This window comes from Muscardinus avellanarius (genome assembly GCF_963383645.1).
Source record: "Muscardinus avellanarius genome assembly, chromosome: 16".
Classification (NCBI taxonomy): Eukaryota; Metazoa; Chordata; class Mammalia; order Rodentia; family Gliridae; genus Muscardinus; species Muscardinus avellanarius.
In genome coordinates, this window is record NC_137802.1 from 13,683,931 (window position 1) to 13,702,290 (window position 18,360).

General features: G+C 48.2%; 1 protein-coding gene across 1 annotated transcript; it reads left to right on the plus strand.

Annotated features, from left to right (window-relative positions):
• Positions 1-708: 708 nt before the first annotated feature.
• On the plus strand, positions 709-18,311 carry GSG1L2 (GSG1 like 2; the record flags this gene model as incomplete). The annotated part of the gene is made up of 7 exons (XM_080713949.1): positions 709-1,009; positions 7,584-7,631; positions 8,246-8,398; positions 9,931-10,042; positions 14,925-15,081; positions 15,187-15,243; positions 18,243-18,311. 7 exons carry the CDS (start codon positions 709-711, stop codon positions 18,309-18,311), a joined length of 897 nt encoding a protein of 298 aa, XP_080570075.1.
• Positions 18,312-18,360: the final 49 nt, after the last annotated feature.

Consider the following 18,360-nt stretch of genomic DNA (forward strand, 5'->3'; position numbering starts at 1 on the left):
ATATATATATATACATATACATATATTCCTAGGAATACATATATACATAGTAGGAATACATACTAGGAATACATATATATACTAGAAATTGAACCCAGGCACATTCTACCTCCTAGCTACACACCCCTAGCCCTATTTATTTTTTATTTTGCAACCAGGTCTAAGTTGCTGATGCTGGCCTCAACCTGAGATCCTCCTGTCTTAACCCCCCACGTACTGGAATTACAGGCATGTACCACCACACCTAGCTTAGGCTAAATTTGAAAAACAAACTAGCCGGGTGTAGTGGCGCAGGCTGGTAATCCCAGCCTTTGGAAGAAGGATCACGGTTCGCAGCCAGCCTCAGCTGCTTAGTGAGGCCCTCTGCAACTCAGTGAGACCCTGTTTCAAAATAAAGAATAAAAAATAGGGCTGGGGGTGTAGCTCGGAGGTAGAGTGCCCCAGTACCACCAAAACAAACAAACAAACAAGGCCCTCCTGCAATTGGTCCCTCTTTGGAGGCCGGAAGGGACCGGGCCTTGTTCCGGCTCTGTGGCTCCGTGGGAGGCATCTCCAGCCATAGTGCTGGATACATTCTGATCCCCCGGGGGGCAGAGAGGAGATTGGGATGCCAGATGGCCAGCTGGGCATTGGGGACCACACGGAGGGAGGGAGGGAGGGAGGGAGGGACGGCTCGGCTCATCCTCCTGCCCAGCATCTCACTCGGCCATGGACAGGGCCCGGCGGCGGCGGGCGCTGACCCTCGCCCCCATCTGCCTGGCCCTCGCCTTCTCTCTGGCCGCCCTGGGCAGCAGCCACTGGTGTGAGGGGACGCGGCGGATAACCAAGCCGCTGTGCCAGGACCTGCTGGTGAGGCTCAACTGCATTCACTTCCGAGGGGCCGGCGGCAGCCTGGGGGACGGCAGCCAGGCCGTGCGCTACATCTGGGAGACGGGGGACGACAAGTTCATCCAGCGAAGGTTCCACGCGGGGCTCTGGCAGACCTGCGAGGAGAGCCTCGACGACACAGGTGCGACAGGAGGGGCGGGAAGGCAGCCACGGTGGGGGCCCTGGAGCCAGGCCAGTGGGGGCGAATCCCGGCCCTAGGCATCCTTAAGCAAGTGCCTCTGCTCCTTGGTTTTCTTCTCTGCGAAATGGGAACGATAGCAGTATTTCTAAAATGATTGCAAAGGCTACATGGTCACAAAAAAGTGCTTGCAACAGAGCCTGAAACAATGTGTTATGGTCGTCCGGCCCCTGGAGAGGCGGCGGCGGCTCCTACCCAGCTCTAAGCTGCATCCCTGACCTTCCTCCTGCACTTTTATGGGGATGTGGGGTGAAAGGTTCCCTTCAAATAATGGACTTCTCCCACTGTCAGAGAACCTACCATCTGCCATAAGCGTGACCCTTGACGAGCTGATTCCTTCTCTCAGGCAATCTTTTTGTGTGTATGTGTGGTACTGGGGTTCCTGGAAGCCCTTCTACCTCCGGGCTACACTCCCAGACCTATTTTTACATTTTTATTTGGAAACAGGGTCTCCTAAGCCAGCGCGCGCGGCTGGCTTCGAACCTGCGCGATCCTCCTGTCTCTGCCTCCCAAGCGCGGGTATGACAAGCGTGCGCCACCACGCCCGGCTCTCGGGCAATCTTGAAATCAATGATGATTAGTAAATAAACTCCGCAAAGTAGAGATGGTTTCCTCGGCTCAGATGCAAGGAAACCGAGAGTTCCCACGCGCTCTAGTAAGCCCGCTCCCTTCCCACCAGGTGGTTCACCCCAACTCCTCAACATCTTTTGAATGTCTGTAGGGTTGGGGTGGGGGGTCGTGAATCAAACAGGAAAAGAAGAAGAAAGAGAGGGAGGAAGCGGAGGGCTAGTATTTGGAGCGTGTCTTTTGGACAAAGAACTGGAGGAGAAGGAATTCCAGCCCATGGGTATTAGGCAGGCTGGCTGGCAGCCCGTACTGTGGGCCAGGATGTTCTGGGGGAAAGTGAAGGACCTCCCCAAACACACGCCTGGCCCCTTCTTTCCTGGCCTTGGGCTTTATTGTATTTTCTGTACAGCTTTTTACTTTTCCTGGAGTTTCTAATTGCCTTTTATTTTCCCATCCCCGTAGCATTTGTCTTTTAATTCTTGAGGCCCAAGTAAATTCAACAAGCACAAACTCTCCGAGGCACGGCATACCCCTTCCCAAGCCGGTCTCAGGGACAGCGGGGGCAGTGCCCAGCCTCCCCTCCCTCGAATCCAAGACACGGCCCATGGCATCAGCTCTACGTGCAGACACAGTACTGCCACCTGCAGCTAAGACTCCTCTTCACCTCTGCTCAGCAGCTGTATTTCTCTAAGAGCACGCTCTGCCTTCATGGGCAGATGCGGAAGGTACACGGGCCCTCATCCTTGAGGGTCCCCCACGGCAGTCCCCGATTATTGGCCTAGGAGCTATAGACACCATGCCCGCAGACAAATGGCTTGGGAACTTCCACGCGCTTTCTAAGCCCCTGTTGAGGACCGCCTAGTTCTATTTCCACAGCTCTAGATAATGATCATACCGGTTTTCAAATGGGGGTGTGAATAAGAATCACCCAGGGGCTGGGCGTGGTGGTGAGCCCTTGTAATTCCAGTACTTGGGAGGCTGAGACAGGAGGATCTGGGTTCACAACCAGCCTCAGCCACTTAGTGAGGCCCTCCGCAACTTAGTGAGACCCTGTCTCAAAATATAGAATAAAACATTGGGCTGAGGGTGTTGCTTGGAGGTAGAATGCCCCTGGATTCAATTCCTAGCACCACAAACAAACAACAACAAAAAATAATCACCCAGAAAGTTTGTTTGTTTGTTTGTTTGTTTGGTGATACTGGGGATGGAATCCAGGGGCATTCGACCTCCAAGCTATACCTCCAGCCCTATTTTTTATTCTTTATTTTTAAACAGGGTCTCACTGAGTTTGTAAAGGGCCTCACTAAGTAGCAGAGGCTGTCCTCAAACCTCGATCCTCCTGTCTCAGCCTCCTGAATGCGAGGATTACAAGCGTGCGCCACCACGCCCGGCTGAAAGTTTGTTTTGGGTTTTTTTTTTTTTTTTGGTTTTGGTTTTTGGTGGTACTGGGGTCCCTGGAAGCCCTTCTACCTCCGGGCTACACTCCTAGACCTATTTTATATTTTTTTATTGGAAACAGGGTCTCCTAAGCCAGCGCGGCTGGCTTCGAACCTGCGCGATCCTCCTGTCTCCTCCTCCCAAGCGCGGGGATCACATTTGTTTTTTAAAGTCCAGATACCAAGCCCTAGAAGATCTAATTTAATAGGTCTACGGCAGAGTCTAGGAACTTAAGAGGTATTTGTTGTTGTTGAACTTTCAACCAAGATGATACTTACACATAGACAGGAGATCAACTCATTTTGAAAGGCCTAGAAGAAAAATCAACTGCCCCTGCCCCTCCCCTCTCCACAGTTTGGCCCTACCCTGGAAGGATGGAGGGAAAAGTGGAAAACCACTTCTTTGTTGTTTTGTTTCGTTTTTAGTGCTGAGGATTAAACCCAGAGCCTCACACATGCTAGGCAAGTCCGCCATCACCAAGCCCTTCCAGTCTCCTTTTTATTTATTTAGTAATGAATGTTATTAATGTATTAATTAATTTTATTTATTAATTTTGGTGCTGGGGATTTAGCCCGGGGGCATCCTCCCTCTGAGCTACACCCCCAGCCCTCTTTATTTTTTATTTTGAAACATGGCCTCACTACATGACTGAAGGCCTCACTCAACTGGGATCCTCCTGTCTCAGCCTCCCAAGTACAGGCATTATAGGCGTGCACCACTGTGCCCTGTGGGAAACGCTTTTAACTTAATTGTTCCTCTGGTCTTGGCTTCCATGTTTCCAAAACATCCGTTGACTTTGCTGCCTTCAACTTAGACATTATTTCTGGACTTCCTGTGATAATAAAGACTTAAGCTCTTATACCACCACATCGCCCCTGCCCTCTGCCATCTTGATAGTGCTTTTCTATTTAAATGTATAGAGCAGCCGGGCATGGTGGCGCACGCTTGTAATCCCCGCGCTTGGGAGGCTGAGACAGGAGGATCGCGCGGGTTCGAAGCCAGCCTCAGCTACTTAGTGAGGCTCTCGGCAACTTAGCGAGACCCTGTTTCCAAATAAAATAGAAAATAGGTCTGGGAGTGTAGCCCGGAGTAGAAAGCTGCTGGGTTCCACCCCTAGTACCACCAAACAAAAATAAAAGAACCCTGTTTGACATATCCCAGTACTTCTCCAAATTAATTGGCCATAGAAGAAAACTAGATAGATGACAGATAATTAATAAGCGTTAGCTAATATTTTGCAAGACTAATGTCCTGGGATGGAGACTTTGGAAAAAGCCAGCCTAGAGCAAGGGAGTCATTTTACAGATGGTAAAACTGAGTCCTGGAGGTTCAAGGGCCTCACTGAAGACTGAATAGGAAGACGCAGACGGAGCTGGAAGTGGACTTCTAATGTCTGAACTCCCACTGACTCATGTCACGTCCTGCTCCCTCGAACGCACAAAGCTTAACTAGAGGTCAACGACCCTACTACACCCCAGTAATGTTGTGCCATTAATCTAAAAGCCCCCTGCTCACAGTTTGAATATTTCTTAATATAAGGTCATCGAGCCAGGCGAGGTGGTGCACGCTTGTAATCCCCGCGCTTGGGAGGCGGAGACAGGAGGATCGCACAGGTTCGAAGCCAGCCGTCTGGCTTAGGAGACCCTGTTTCCAAATAAAAATATAAAAAAGGTCTGGGAGTGTAGCCTGGAGGTAGAAGTGTTTCCAGGAACCCCAGTACCACCAAAAAAAAAAAAAAAAAAAAAAAAAAAAAGGTTATCGAGGTCTCTAAATACTGCCATCACTTTATTAAGAAGTAAGGAACGTGGCGATACACCCCTGTAACCCTGGTACTTGGGAGGCTGAGCCAGGAGGATCGCCATTTGTGGCCAGCCTCAGCTACTACTTAGTGAGGCCCTCTGCAACTCAGTGAGACCCTGTTTCAAAATAAAGTATAAAAAATAGAGCTGGGGTGTAGCTCAGAGGTAGAATGCCCCTGGGTTCCATCCTCAGTACTGCAAAAAAATTAAAAAAAAATAATGATAATAATAATGATAATAATAATAATAGTAATAATAATAATAAAATAATAGACCACGTCTTTCTTCCACTCTGAAATAAAGATTCCTGAGAGAGTCAATGTTTATATTTTCTTTTCCTCAGGCGAATCCATTAACTCACACAAGGAATAGGTTTTAGAGCCTATGCTTTTCTACTCAATTCAGAAGGTCCGAGGAGAGGGGGACCTGGGCGCCCCCCAAGGGGCGAGGCACAGGCGGCTGGGGCGGCGTCTGTCTCCCGGGCTGGCTGTGCCGCTTGGCTGCTGCCGGAGCACTACCGAGCTATGTAGCACCCGCCTCTCTGGCTTCATCGGATTTATCAAGATTTTTCCTCTTAATCCTGCCGGCTTTATTCAAAAGGAACATCGTTTCCGAGGATCCGAGTTAAGCAAGGGGTCACTGTGGTCTGACTCTCTGGGCCCAAGCTTAACTCGCCCTTCTAAGCTGTTGCGAGCACTCTTAATCCCTGGGCTGGCCTTAACTGTCTCCATGGCTCTGTTCCTGGCCTCTTCTCTCTTCCTGCTGGGAAAGGCAGCTCTCCTCAGAAGGCGAGAAAGACCCTTAGTCCTTCTGTGGTTTGAGCGCCCCGCAAAAGTTCACCTGCTAGAAGCCCGGTCCCCATATGTGGGTGGTGAGGTGGGACCTTTAAGAGGAGGGGCCTAGTGAAGGGCGTTTAGGTCACTGGGAAGCTGCCCCCAGAAGGATTCCCGCTTATTTCCCTCTGGTGGGGCCTGGTTAGTTCCTGAAAAAACAAGTTGTTATAAAGCAACAAACCTTATCCTAATGCTTTCCTGTCTGCCCGTGCCTCTGCCCTCCTTCTCTTGTACACCCTCCCACCACGACGTAGCCAGAACGTCCCACCAGAGCTGAGCGGAACCCGGCACCATCCTCCTGCCCCGCCAGCGTCGTCTGCTAAATCAGCCTGTTTTCTTTATAAAGTTCCCAGCCTCGGGTGCTTTGTTACCGCAACAGGAAACAGACTGATACATTCCTCCATGCAGAAGGTAGAGAGGTAGACAGCGGGTGGTGATGTAGGAAAAGAGACTGAGTCTCAGGTGAAGAAACCTCGTTTTTCAATCCCAAATTCTACCAGTCTGTCGGAGCCTGGCCTCTGAATCTGTAAAATAGAGCTACCTGGACTTGCCTTCATCACTAATTAAACATACAAAAAGTGTATACCGGTATTTGCAAAATATTTTTACAACTTTCTTTTCTTGGCGGTTTTAGGGATGGAACCCAAGGGCATTCTACCTCTGAGCTACACCCCCATCCCTATTTTTTATTCTTTTTTTTTTTTTTTTTTTTTGGTGGTGGTACTGAGGGTGGAACTCAGAGGCTTTTTACCTCCGAGCTATACTCCCAGACCTATTTTATATTTTTATTTGGAAACAGGGTCTCACTAAATTGCTGAGAGCCTAAGTAGCTGAGGCTGGCTTCGAACCTGTGCGATCCTCCTGTCTCAGCCTCCCAAACGCGGAGATTACAAGCGTGCGCTACCACGCCCGGCTCTTTATTTTCAAAACAGGGTCTCACTGAGTTGCAAAGAGCATCACTAAATAGTAGCTGAGGCTGTCCACGAACCACGATCCTCCTCCCTCAGCCTCCCGAATGCTGGGATTACAAGCATGTGCCACCACGGCCGGCTCAGAACTTTCTTATTATTAGAGAACTTTTATTATACCCATTTTGCAGATGAAGAAAGTAAGGCTGAGATGGGGACAGGAAACTTCCCATGATCCCCGTCTGTGGTAGAACCAGGCACAGAGGCCAGGCCTTTGGGATTTACATACCGTGTGTTATCCATTTCCATTGGCTGATATGGCCGCCAGACATATTCACAAGGATGAGGTTAGGCTTGATGGGGTGACACACACACACAAAGAAAACGTCGTGTTAGCCCCAAGGAGTTCTGCCAGAAGCAGGGTGTGGCTGTTGCTATTTCTTTAATGCCGTGAGAACCTCCCTGGTAGAACTGAGAAGATTCTCTGGGGCTTGACCCCAGGAACATTCTACCTCTGAGCTACATCCCCAAACCACCCCCCTTTTTTTTTTTTTGCTTTTATTTTGAAACAGGGTCTCACTAAGTTGCTGAGCCTGGCCTCAAACCTGCGATCCTCCTGTCTCGCAAGTACTGGGATTACAGGCGTGCGCCACCACGCCCCGCTACACCGATGAATTTTTGCCCCTGGTGCCATGATGTCTAGGCTCCTGCCGCCACCACCACAAGGAAAAGTGTCCAATTGTATAAAATCCAAGGCTGACGTCATTAAGATGCTGTGGAGACCACAGCGGCAGCAGCAGGACAGACAGATCTCTGACTCTGTTACCTTTAGTCGTCCACACCTGCCATTCCTTAAACAAAATGAACCAGCAGGTGATTAAGGGCTGCAAACACCATCTCTCGCTAAACAACAGTATTGCTAAGTATCACCCTTAACCCTACGTGCTAAGGCTGCGATCTCTTTATCTCTCAGGTGAACAGTGCCGGAGCTTCCAGAGCATCATACCAGCTGGGGAGCAAGGTAACATCACCCGCACGCCCTGCTGCCCAGCACTCCCCTCCGTGCGAATGATTTGTGGGGGGAGAGTGAGGAATTTGTGTATGGGTTTCCCACAAGGTCAAAGCCAAAACCACGAGCTCTCTCTGTTGGCTCGCATCGCCCTGGCGTGCTGGAAACCGGGACCCCGGCCAGAGCTTTGCTGCTTCCAGACAGGGCTCCCTACCTCTCAGACTCTTCTGCCTTCGTGTTTAAGTTTGTGTGTCTTTTTTTTTTTTTTTTTTAAGGCAGAGACAAGCCAGGTGTGGTACTTGGAAGGCTGAGATAGGAGGGCCACGGGTTCAAAGACAGCCTCAGCAGTGGAGCGAGACCCTTGGCAACCTAGCGAGACCCCGTTTCAAAATTCAAAATATTAATAATAATAAAATAAAATAGGGCTGGGGGGGTGTGGCTTGGAGGTAAAGAAATGAAAAGGACCAAGGACTTCCAGCATTCAAAACCATGAGGCTTGGGGATTTCGTTAGCATAACAGATATTGGACCAATACCTAAGAGAATGAAATCAAAGCACTGAGCCCACCTTTGAAGGTTCTTCTGAATTCCACATCTCCATCCTTCTGCCCTCCCTTCCTTTCTCAGGTGTCCTGTGGCTCTCCATTGGGGCTGAAGTGCTGGATATCTTTCTGATACTGGCAAGCGCCGTGCTCCTGGGCTCCAGCGTGAGTTGCCAGAGCTCCGGGCTCAGCTGGCTCAAGGCGGACGCCTCGGTAGCCATCCTCATGGTACTCGCAGGTACCGTGCAGCAGATCATTAGAACAGCTGGGTCCCCACAGCCTCCCAGAGGGAACACGATGCTCCAGGCCGGGCGCGCCCGTTGCCCCAAAGCTGTCCCGCAAGACAGCTGGTCCCCAGGATATGTCAGTGAATTCATCCCCTTAGATGGAAGCGATGCTGCTCTGAATCACTGCCGAAAAAAAATGGACAGACACAGGCAGAGGGTGAAATCAATCAGGGAGTCTTTGTCCAAACCAGGAAAAGGTGCGCGCCGGCTCAGAGGAGGGTCCCCTCACTCAGTACGGAGCTCAGGCACGGTCTGGGAGGAGTCTGGGAGGTTCACACCTCGGCCACAGGATGCTGTGACCCCGGGTTCTGAGTCAGCTACCATAGCTGAGAGTACACCTAGAAAATAATAGGCACAGAGTAAGTGGTAAATAAGTGGTATGTTTTTAAAGATTATTATTCAAGCTTGCTCACAAATGCTTCAAATATAAAGAATTGTGTGGGTTTTTTTAATCTACTGTGCTCTCCAAGCAACTTTTTTTCTTTCTTTTGGCAGCACTTGGGATTGAACCCAGGTGTGTTCTACCTCCAAGTTATACCCCCAGTCTTATTATCTTATTTTTAGTGGTTTTTTTTTTTTTTTTGCAGTACTGCGGATGGAACCCAGAGGCATTCTACCTCTGAGCTACACCCCCCAGCCCGATTTTTTTGTTATTTTTTTATATTTTTATTGGTGCATTGTAATCATACATCACATTGGAATACAAGACTTGAGAGGATATACAAGCACACATCATCCAATTAGCCCTCGTCCAGCTCCCATCCCATTCCCTCCCCCTCCCTCCATCCCATGCTTGAGTGGTGATTATTTTTGATACATTTGTTTACATACATCATGAGTTTTAAAGAGGTTACTCTTTATTTTGAAACAGGGTTTCACTAAGTTGCAGAGGGCCTCATTAAGTAGCTGAGGCTGGCCACAAAGCTGAGATCATCCTGTCTCAACCTCCCAAGTACTGGGATTAAAGGCATGTGCCACTGCACCCGGCTTCCAAGCAACTTTTAAAGCAACTATCATTTGGTCTCCTAAATGGGTCCTTCCGCCAAGGAAGAGCCCGGACAAGCGATCTCCCAGCTTACTCACTAGATACACAAGCTCTGTTAAAAGCGCATCAGTCTAATTTGTACCTCAGTTATATGCTTGGTAAGTGTGGTATATCTTTCCCAAGACTTAATCATCAGTGTATATAATGATAAAATCTCATTTCTGTATCTTCATAGCAAAACACAGGCCACAGACACTGGGAGACTCCTGCCCGGGTCCTGGCACCCTCCAAGGTCCTGAGTATGACCTGGCCTCTTTCTGAAAGTATCTTCAGTTTCAGCTCTGGGATTGAGATGCCAGGTGAAATGTCCAAGGATGTATAGGTACAGATACATCACAGAGATGCTAGAGAGCCCCCATCACCCACTCGTGTGAGGTAGAAACACTCTTCCAAGGTGTTGCGTTCTTAACTGCAGCTCACAGAGCTTTTCTTGTGCAGGGCTCCTGGGCATGGTGGCCCACATGATGTACACAACCATTTTCCAAATCGCTGTGAACCTTGGGCCAGAAGACTGGAGGCCGCAGACGTGGGACTATGGCTGGTCATACTGGTGAGTTGTTTGGTTATGTGCACAGGTTGTAGGACGACCGACATGGGTCATAGTGCTGACATCTGCTACTCTTGGGACTTGGGGTTGGTTTTATAACTTTCTACAGCCCATTTTTCTCACCTATAAAGTGAAGCTACCTGTTGAAAAAAATAGTTTTATAGGGATGTGAAGACGTTATGCTTATAAAATGCATACGGTAGAGTCCTCAAGAAATAGAGACACTGTCGTTATTAAATTCTTAGACGCGGGTTGGCAGAAAGTGCCCTGAGCTAGAACTCCTAACAAACACTTCAATGAGGGGCATCCAGTCTCTGTGTCTAATAGAAAGATAAGGCTCTGTGTCTAATAAAAAGTTGTGTCTCTAACAGAAAGACACAGTCGTGTCATGCGAGACCTCAGGGGTGCTATTAACACAGACCTCCAAAACATATTGTATCCATCAGCATTCTTGCAGCTATGATCTAAATATATATGACCACATACCTTAGGGGAAAGAAGATTTATTTTCTTACAATTTGGGGCTCAGTCCATGTGAGGCTGGGGACCACATGTCTCAGGGCATGGCGGCAGGAGATGCAGGAAAAGAACATGGGCTTTGCTGTTTGTATCATGGAGGCGAGGCGGGAGAGGGAGCAGGGGGAGGAGGAACCCTTTATATAATCCTCAAGGCCACGCCCCCAGGGTCCCACCTCCTCCAGGGTGGTACCTACAGGGTACAGCCCAGGTAAGTCCATTACGATGAATTTATCCACTTATGGGATGACAACCCTCCTGGCTCAATCACATCAGCTCCCAACACCACCTTGCAAGCCTCTTCAAGGAGTCATTCTGTATCTACCCATAACACACACTGTATCTTTAAAATAGAAACACATATGCTTATATCCTATATAATAGCCTCTTACGTTTCATGAAGGTCCTAGGATTCAACATGGCGTCACTTGGGTCAAACCCTGGCACGATGGGGATAACAAAGGCCATCGAGGGAGAACTCCTCCGCATGATTTTCCTGATAACAGGAACTATCACAGGAATTTTTCCAAACTGTAGTTGACTTCAAGTCACACAAGGACAAATAGAGACACAGGGACAGTCAGCCACTTAAACACGAACATGTGCTTGACATGCTGTCTTGAAAGCTTAATCCAAAATGACAAGGTCCTTTCCCAGAACTCCAGGTTTTCAGATCTCACCTAGCAACTACTGACACCAGCCAATCACAGCTTGCCACGCCCAAAAGACACCGCGGGAACCAATGAGCTTTTTTTTTTTTTTTTTTTTTTTTTTTTTTTTGGTGGTACTGGGATTCCTGGAAGCCCTTCTACCTCCGGGCTACACTCCCAGACCTATTTTTATTTTTTGGAAACAGGGTCTCTTAAGCCAGACGGCTGGCTCCGAACCTGCGCAATCCTCCTGTCTCAGCCTCCCAAGTGCGGGGATTACAAGCGTGCCCACCACACCCAGCCCAAATAAAAACTTTTGCTTGGAGCTTTGTCTATATATTTGTATTTGATGTTGACCGTCACTTTTCCTCTTTGTAAAACATAGAATGCTTGTAGGGACCCCAACCTATCCCACTGTCCTGGGATTTGCTGAACATGCCTGGGTCACATGACCGTCACATTGGCGGCTTCCCTTGGGACTGGGCCATTGGTTCTGAGGAGTTATCACTAGCTTCGGGGATCGTTGAAAGTACAGCCTCAGAGGAGTGTGGGTGTGTGTACCCAGCTTCTGTTGCTATGGATGGAAACAAAACCCAGACCTTAAAGGGGCTAAGAATGGTGCGTTTGTTTCCAAAGTTTGGTTTTGTTCCTATTAATTGCTTAATTTTTTTTCTGTGCTATAGATTGAACACAGGGATGATCTGCCTCTGAGCTATATTCCTAACCTTATTTACCTTAATTTATTTATTTATTTATTTATTTATTTATTTTGCGGGTCTGTGGATGGAACCCAGGGGCATTTGACCTCCGAGCTACACTCCCTGCCCTACTTTTTATTCTTTATTTTGAAACTGGGTCTCACTGAGTTGCAGAGGGCCTCACTAAGTAGCTGAGGCTGTCCGTGAACCGCGATCCTCCAGGTCTCAGCCTCCCGAATGCTGGGATTACAAGCGTGCGCCACCACGCCCGGCTCATTTTTTTTTTTTTTTTTTTTTGAAACAAGATCTTGTTAAGTTACTGAGGGTCTGACCGAATTGCTGAGGCTCACCTCAAACCTGACATCATCATGTCTCAGCCTCCCAAGTATTGGGATTACAAGTGTGTGCCACCGTGCCCAGTTTAACTACATAATTATTAATAAAAGATATGTTAAACAAAACGGTCAGTTTTATCCCCTTTATTCTCCCCAAAGCCGCCCCATCTCCTTGCTGCATTCAGGGCTGGTTGCTGTCTAGCCTTGGTATTTTAGTCAGTATTCACTGCTATGACCCCAAACGGCTGACCATCGCAGTTTAGAGGCAGGGAGGTTTGCTGGCTCACACTTCTGAGATTTCAGGGGCTCAGTCCACATTAGACCAGGTAGGGTCTATGGAGGTCAGAGCATGTTGGTAGAAAGCAAAGAAAGAGCATGATTGGAAGGACTCTGCACTCTCACGTCAGAAAGCAAGCAAGCGGAGGAGGGGCCACATACATAGTACCCCAGGCAACTCCAACAGAGAGCCCTCCTCAGCAACCAAGCCCCGCCTCCAACATGGCTGCCCTGCGAGGTATGGAGAGTCTTCTAAATCCAAACCACAGCACCTATCCACATGAGAATCCCCTCAACCGACCTCTTATCATGGGGAGCTGCTTCCCGGGTCCTGTAGTGTAATACTATTTTGTTTATATCCCCATTTTGTGGATATAACACATCCTCCAGAAGCCTCCTGAGAAAGCATTCAAAGAAAGAAAACTTACTTCATTCTTTGCATATCTAGAATATTTATTTACTCAATGCTCTGTGCTTGGTTCCTTGGAAGAGTGCCGCATTCTTTATTGGAAATAATTGTCCCTTAGAATTTTGAAGACCGTGCTGTTTTCCTCCAGTATTTATTGTCACTGACAAGAGTCCAACCCATTTCCGATTTCATGTGTTGTAGGCGACCTGCTGTTTTCTTCCGAAATGTCAGGATGACGTTCCTTGGTGGGATTTTCTTTCCATCGCCATCTCCTCCTTTCCTGTCCTTGCTGTGCCCTTTAATCTGATTATTCACGTCCTAGAATTCTGAGGATGCTTCTTGGTTTTGTTATTTTTTTAATTGTTTCCTCTCCTGAATTCTCTGTCCTCTGAGCTCTCTTGTTAGAGAGATTTGGTCTCTTTGGTTAATCATCTCAGTATCTGTTTTCCTATTTTCTATTTCTTTTTGTTATAAAATTTTTTTGAAAATTTTCTCTGCTTATCTTCTAACTTTTCTATTGAATTCTTATTTGGGATTTTAGTTTAATTCCTAAGACTTCTTCTTTGTTTTCCAGTTGTTCCTTTTTCATAGTATCCTGTTCTTGGGATTTACAGGCAGCGCCTTCTCATGTCAATATCACCTCTCCAGACACTAATCAAAGGGTATCTTTTTTTTTTTTTTTTTTTTTTGGTGGTGGTACTGGGGTTCCTGGAAACCCTTCTACCTCCAGGCTACACTCCCAGACCTATTTTTACATTTTTTATTTGGAAACAGGGTCTCCTAAGCCAGCGCACGCGGCTGGCTTCGAACCTGCGCGATCCTCCTGTCTCCGCCTCCCAAGCGCGGGGATTACAAGCGTGCGCCACCACGCCCGGCAAAGGGTATCTTTCCGTTGCTCTTTTCTGGTTGCTTGAGTTATCTCTTTCCTTTAGAAGTTTCTTCCTGTGTGCTGGGGGAGGGGGGCTTCCCCCAGATGTAGGTGTCTTTTATTATCACATCATATTTAAAGAGAACTGGAAGCTCTTGACCAGGGTTAGAACTCATCTACTCGTAGGCTCTTTTTGTACATGAAGAATGGGTATGGTGCCATCTATTTTATCTGGGAATTTCGCCCCATAAAAACACACATGCGTATCGGTTGGTGGAGGCTCTTTCTCCGCAACCACTCAGTGTCTTCAGAGTGGAATCTCCCAGACTTTGAAAGAAGTGGAGTGAGCTTCAATGCCTAGTTGAGCTCAGGTATGAGAAAGGCGCTGGGCAGCTTCCCACCCAGAATAGTCACATACCGCCCTGTTTTCCACTGGGGCAGCTGTCCCTCAACCTGAATTCTTTCCTCCTTTCATTTGCTTATTTTTTTTTTTATTACTAGGGATAGAATCCAGAGGCATTTTATCTCTGAGCTATGTCCTCATCCCTTTTTTTAATTTTAATTTTATTTTTGAAACAGGGTTTTGCTAAACTGCTGAAGCGATCCTCAAACCTGCAATCCTCTTGTCTTGGCCTCTCAAGTACTAGGATTATAGGCACGTACCACCAAGCCCGGTGGAGCCATGTGTAAACCTAGCACAATGACTCCAAAAATCAGGTAGTTCTCTCAACCATCTGGCTAATAAATAAATAAATAAATAAAATACTGACTGATCTGTAGGATTTATGATTTTAAAAAATGCAGGCCCCGCCGGGCGTGGTGGCGCACGCTTGTAATCCCCGCACTTGGGAGGCAGAGACAGGAGGATCGCGCAGGTTCGAAGCTAGCAGCTCACGCTGGCTTAGGAGACCCTGTTTCCAAATAAAAATGTAAAAATAGGTCTGGGAGTGTAGCCCGGAGATAGAAGGGCTTCCAGGAACCCCAGTACCACCAAAAAAAAAAAAAAAAAAAAAAAAAATGCAGGCCCAAATTGGGAAGAACTAGGAGCCGGCTGTCTGCCAGACCAGCCCTCCCCGGGGAGCCCTGGAATCACAGCGCTGTGCCCTTTTCCTGACTCTGCTTCTTGTTGACAGCCTCGCCTGGGGCTCCTTTGCCCTCTGTATGACCGTATCCGTCATGGCCATGAGCAGATACGCGGCAGCCCGCCGGGAATGCCAGGAGGAGCAGCGGGGACAGAAGGGCAGCCGGCACCCTCGACCCAACTTCCCAGGACCTGAGGCTCCGCAGAGAGTTTGGGGACCAGGAGCTGCTCCTGGCCCTGCCGGACGCCCCCTCGTGAATGCTCCTGGACACCCGCCGCCCCGGGCACCAGGCAAGGTGTCCAGGTGTTAACAGGTGTTAGCCAGTGGCCCGCGGCTGCCCGACCTGCAGGTGCAGATAAGCCAGGCACTGGTACCCACAATGAACATCTCTGTGTGGGCGTCGGGAGACCCTCCTCTTCCCATCCACCTTCCACAAAACACCTTAGACCTCAGCATGTCATGCATGATTAAAAAAAAAAAAACACCCATATCTTTAAGCGAGATGACGTTTACAGGGCGGTATGTGACTATTCTGGGTGGGAAGCTGCCCAGCGCCTTTCTCATACCTGAGCTCAACTAGGCATTGAAGCTCACTCCACTTCTTTCAAAGTCTGGGAGATTCCACTCTGAAGACACTGAGTGGTTGCGGAGAAAGAGCCTCCACCAACCGATACGCATGTGTGTTTTTATGGGGCGAAATTCCCAGATAAAATAGATGGCACCATACCCATTCTTCATGTACAAAAAGAGCCTACGAGTAGATGAGTTCTAACCCAGCCATTCATACTCTACAATAAAGAAACTTCCTAAGCTATCCTGACAATGAGTTTTATAAAGGTGCCAATAAAGAGAGAACATGAAAGTACTAAGGGAAAGAGAAAAAGAAGGAAAGGAATAGCGAATCTTCACAGTGGAATAAAAATATGTCATCTACATAGAATAACTGATCAAAAACTAAACCAACCCAGGCGTGGTGGCGAAGGCTTATAATCCCAGCATTCGGGAGGCTCAGACCAGAGGATTGTGGTTCGCGGACAGCCTCAGCTATTTATTGGGGCCCTCTGCCACTTAGTGAGACCCTGTTTCAAAATAAAGAATAAAATAACTAGGGCAAGGGGTGTAGCTTGGAGGTCAAATGCCCCTGGGATCCATCTCCAGACCCGCAAAAAAAAAAAAAACCCAAAAAACAAAAAGCAAAACAGATCCCCCCCCCAAATTAACACAGAAAATAAAGTACGCATAGCTATCTTACACTTTCTGTTTTTAATTTTCATCAAGAAGATAAAGTTTTTAAAATAAATTTATTTAAAACTTATTTAAAATATCTAAAACTATTTGAAAAGGATTTTTCTTTGAAACTTCATTGTATCTATTTATGGCAAAATCGGTGTGGCAAGGTAGTCAAATGATTGAAAGAACAGAAAACACAAATGGATGGGCGTGGTGGCACACACCTGTCATCCCAGTACTTGGGAGGCTGGCGGGAGCAGCGTGGGGTCAAAACCATCCTCAGCAACTTAGTAAGACCCTATATCATAATAAAAAGTAAAATAGAGCCAGGCGTGGTGGCACACGCTTGTAATCCCCGCGCTTGGGAGGTAGATCCTCCTCTACAGGAGGATCGCGCTGGCTTAAGAGACCCTGTTTCCCCAAAATAAAAATGTATAAAATAGTTCTGGGAGTGTAGCCCAGAGGTAGAAGGGCTTCCAGGAACCCCAGTACCACCAAAAAGTAAAATAGGGCTGAGAGTACAGCTCAGAGGTAGAATGCCCCTGGGTACAATCCCCAACACCACAAGAAGAGAGAAGAAAGAAGAAGGAATAAAGACAGGAAAGAAGGAAGGAAGGAGTAGGGAGGTAAAGGAAAAGACAGACAAAAGGAAGGACATCCCAATTAAGTGAAACAAACATTTGAATTGTTCTGCTTGACTTAAACCGCCAGGGACTCTTGCTTCTAAAAATGAACAACACCAACCCTGCAAGCCTTGTCTGAGGCCGGGGCGGGCTGTGGGCTTTCTACTGGGCTCAGCAATGGGATTCTATCAGTTCATTTTGTGTTTTATGCTCACATGCGATTGACGCCACGGTCTACCAGACATAGGTTTTGGATTTTTTTTTGTGGGGGAAAAATGGACCACCAAATTCTAAGGACCTTCAACATGTCCTGGCTGAGATTAGTTTATAAAAACTAATTGGACACTGCTGCATGGCCGAGGCTGGCCTCAAACCTGCGACCCTCCTTAGCCCCCCAAGTCCTGGGATTACAGGCATGCATCACCACACCCAGCTTGGTGATTGACTTTGACAGGACATAAAAATTACCCATCACTAAGGCTCAAGTTGAGTCTTTGCTACGTCCCCCAAGCTCCTAAGACACTTTGCTTCCCTAAGGAAAAAAAAAATGGGAAAAATTTTTTTTTCAATGCTGGGAATCAAACCTAGGGCCTCACCCCAGCTTTTATTTTTTATTTATTAAATAAAATTTTTGGTGGGGTGAGGACATGGTCTTTTTTGAGTTGCTCAAACTGGTCTCAATCCTTGAACCTGTGATTTTCCTGCCTCAGCAACTTAGTAAGGCAAGATGGGAGGACTGCGGCCAGGATCTGCCTAGTTGGAGCACTGTGCTAGGGGCTGTGGGTGCTCCAGGGGGCGCAGGGCACTTAAGTCTCTGCTGGTGAGCTGGGGAAACAGCAGTGGGCGTGGGGGCGCACGCTTGTCATCCCAGCATTCGGGAGGCTGAGGCAGGAGGATCGCGGTTCGCGGCCAGCCTCAGCTACTTAGTGAGGCCCTCTGCAACTCAGTGAGACCGTTTCAAAAATAAAGAATAAAAAATAGGGCACAGGGTGTAGCTCGGAGGTTGAATGTCCCTGGGTTCCATCCCCCCAATACCCCCCCACACACACACACACACACATTAATGGCCAGGATTCAGCGCACACAAACCCACCGGCCATTTTTAGCCTGGAAGAGGTCGGTCCTTAGTCACTCCGTTGGTGAATTTTATCAGGTGTCTACAATGTCCTGGGCGCCGGGCCACTTACCCTGGATGAGAGAGGTTGGAATCTCGTTTCTAGTATTAGCTGAATGCCCGCTGGGGTCCGGGGTTAGAGAACTAGAGTGATTTGCTTGTTACACCAGCAGACATGGTGGCGGTGCCCAGGATGCCGGTCCCTGGGAACAACACGCTGGCCACTAGCATGGGTTTCAGACGCAAGAAGCCTGTGTCCCTTCTTTCCAAGGGACGAACAATGACAGCTGAGCCGGGGTGGCCGGGCAAGAAGTGTGCACAGGGGGTTCATGGATGACTAGGATGGGAAGGTGGCGGGCAGAGCCCAGGGGCCCCGTGTGGTCCCAAAATGGGTGGATCCAGCCCGAAACTGACTCGGCCGGCCCAGAATCCATCTACGGCTTTGTGGATTTGATGTCACTGTCCGCGTGACCTCCAGTGGGGAGACATGGCTGGGAGTCCAGGCTGAGAAGAACTTCTC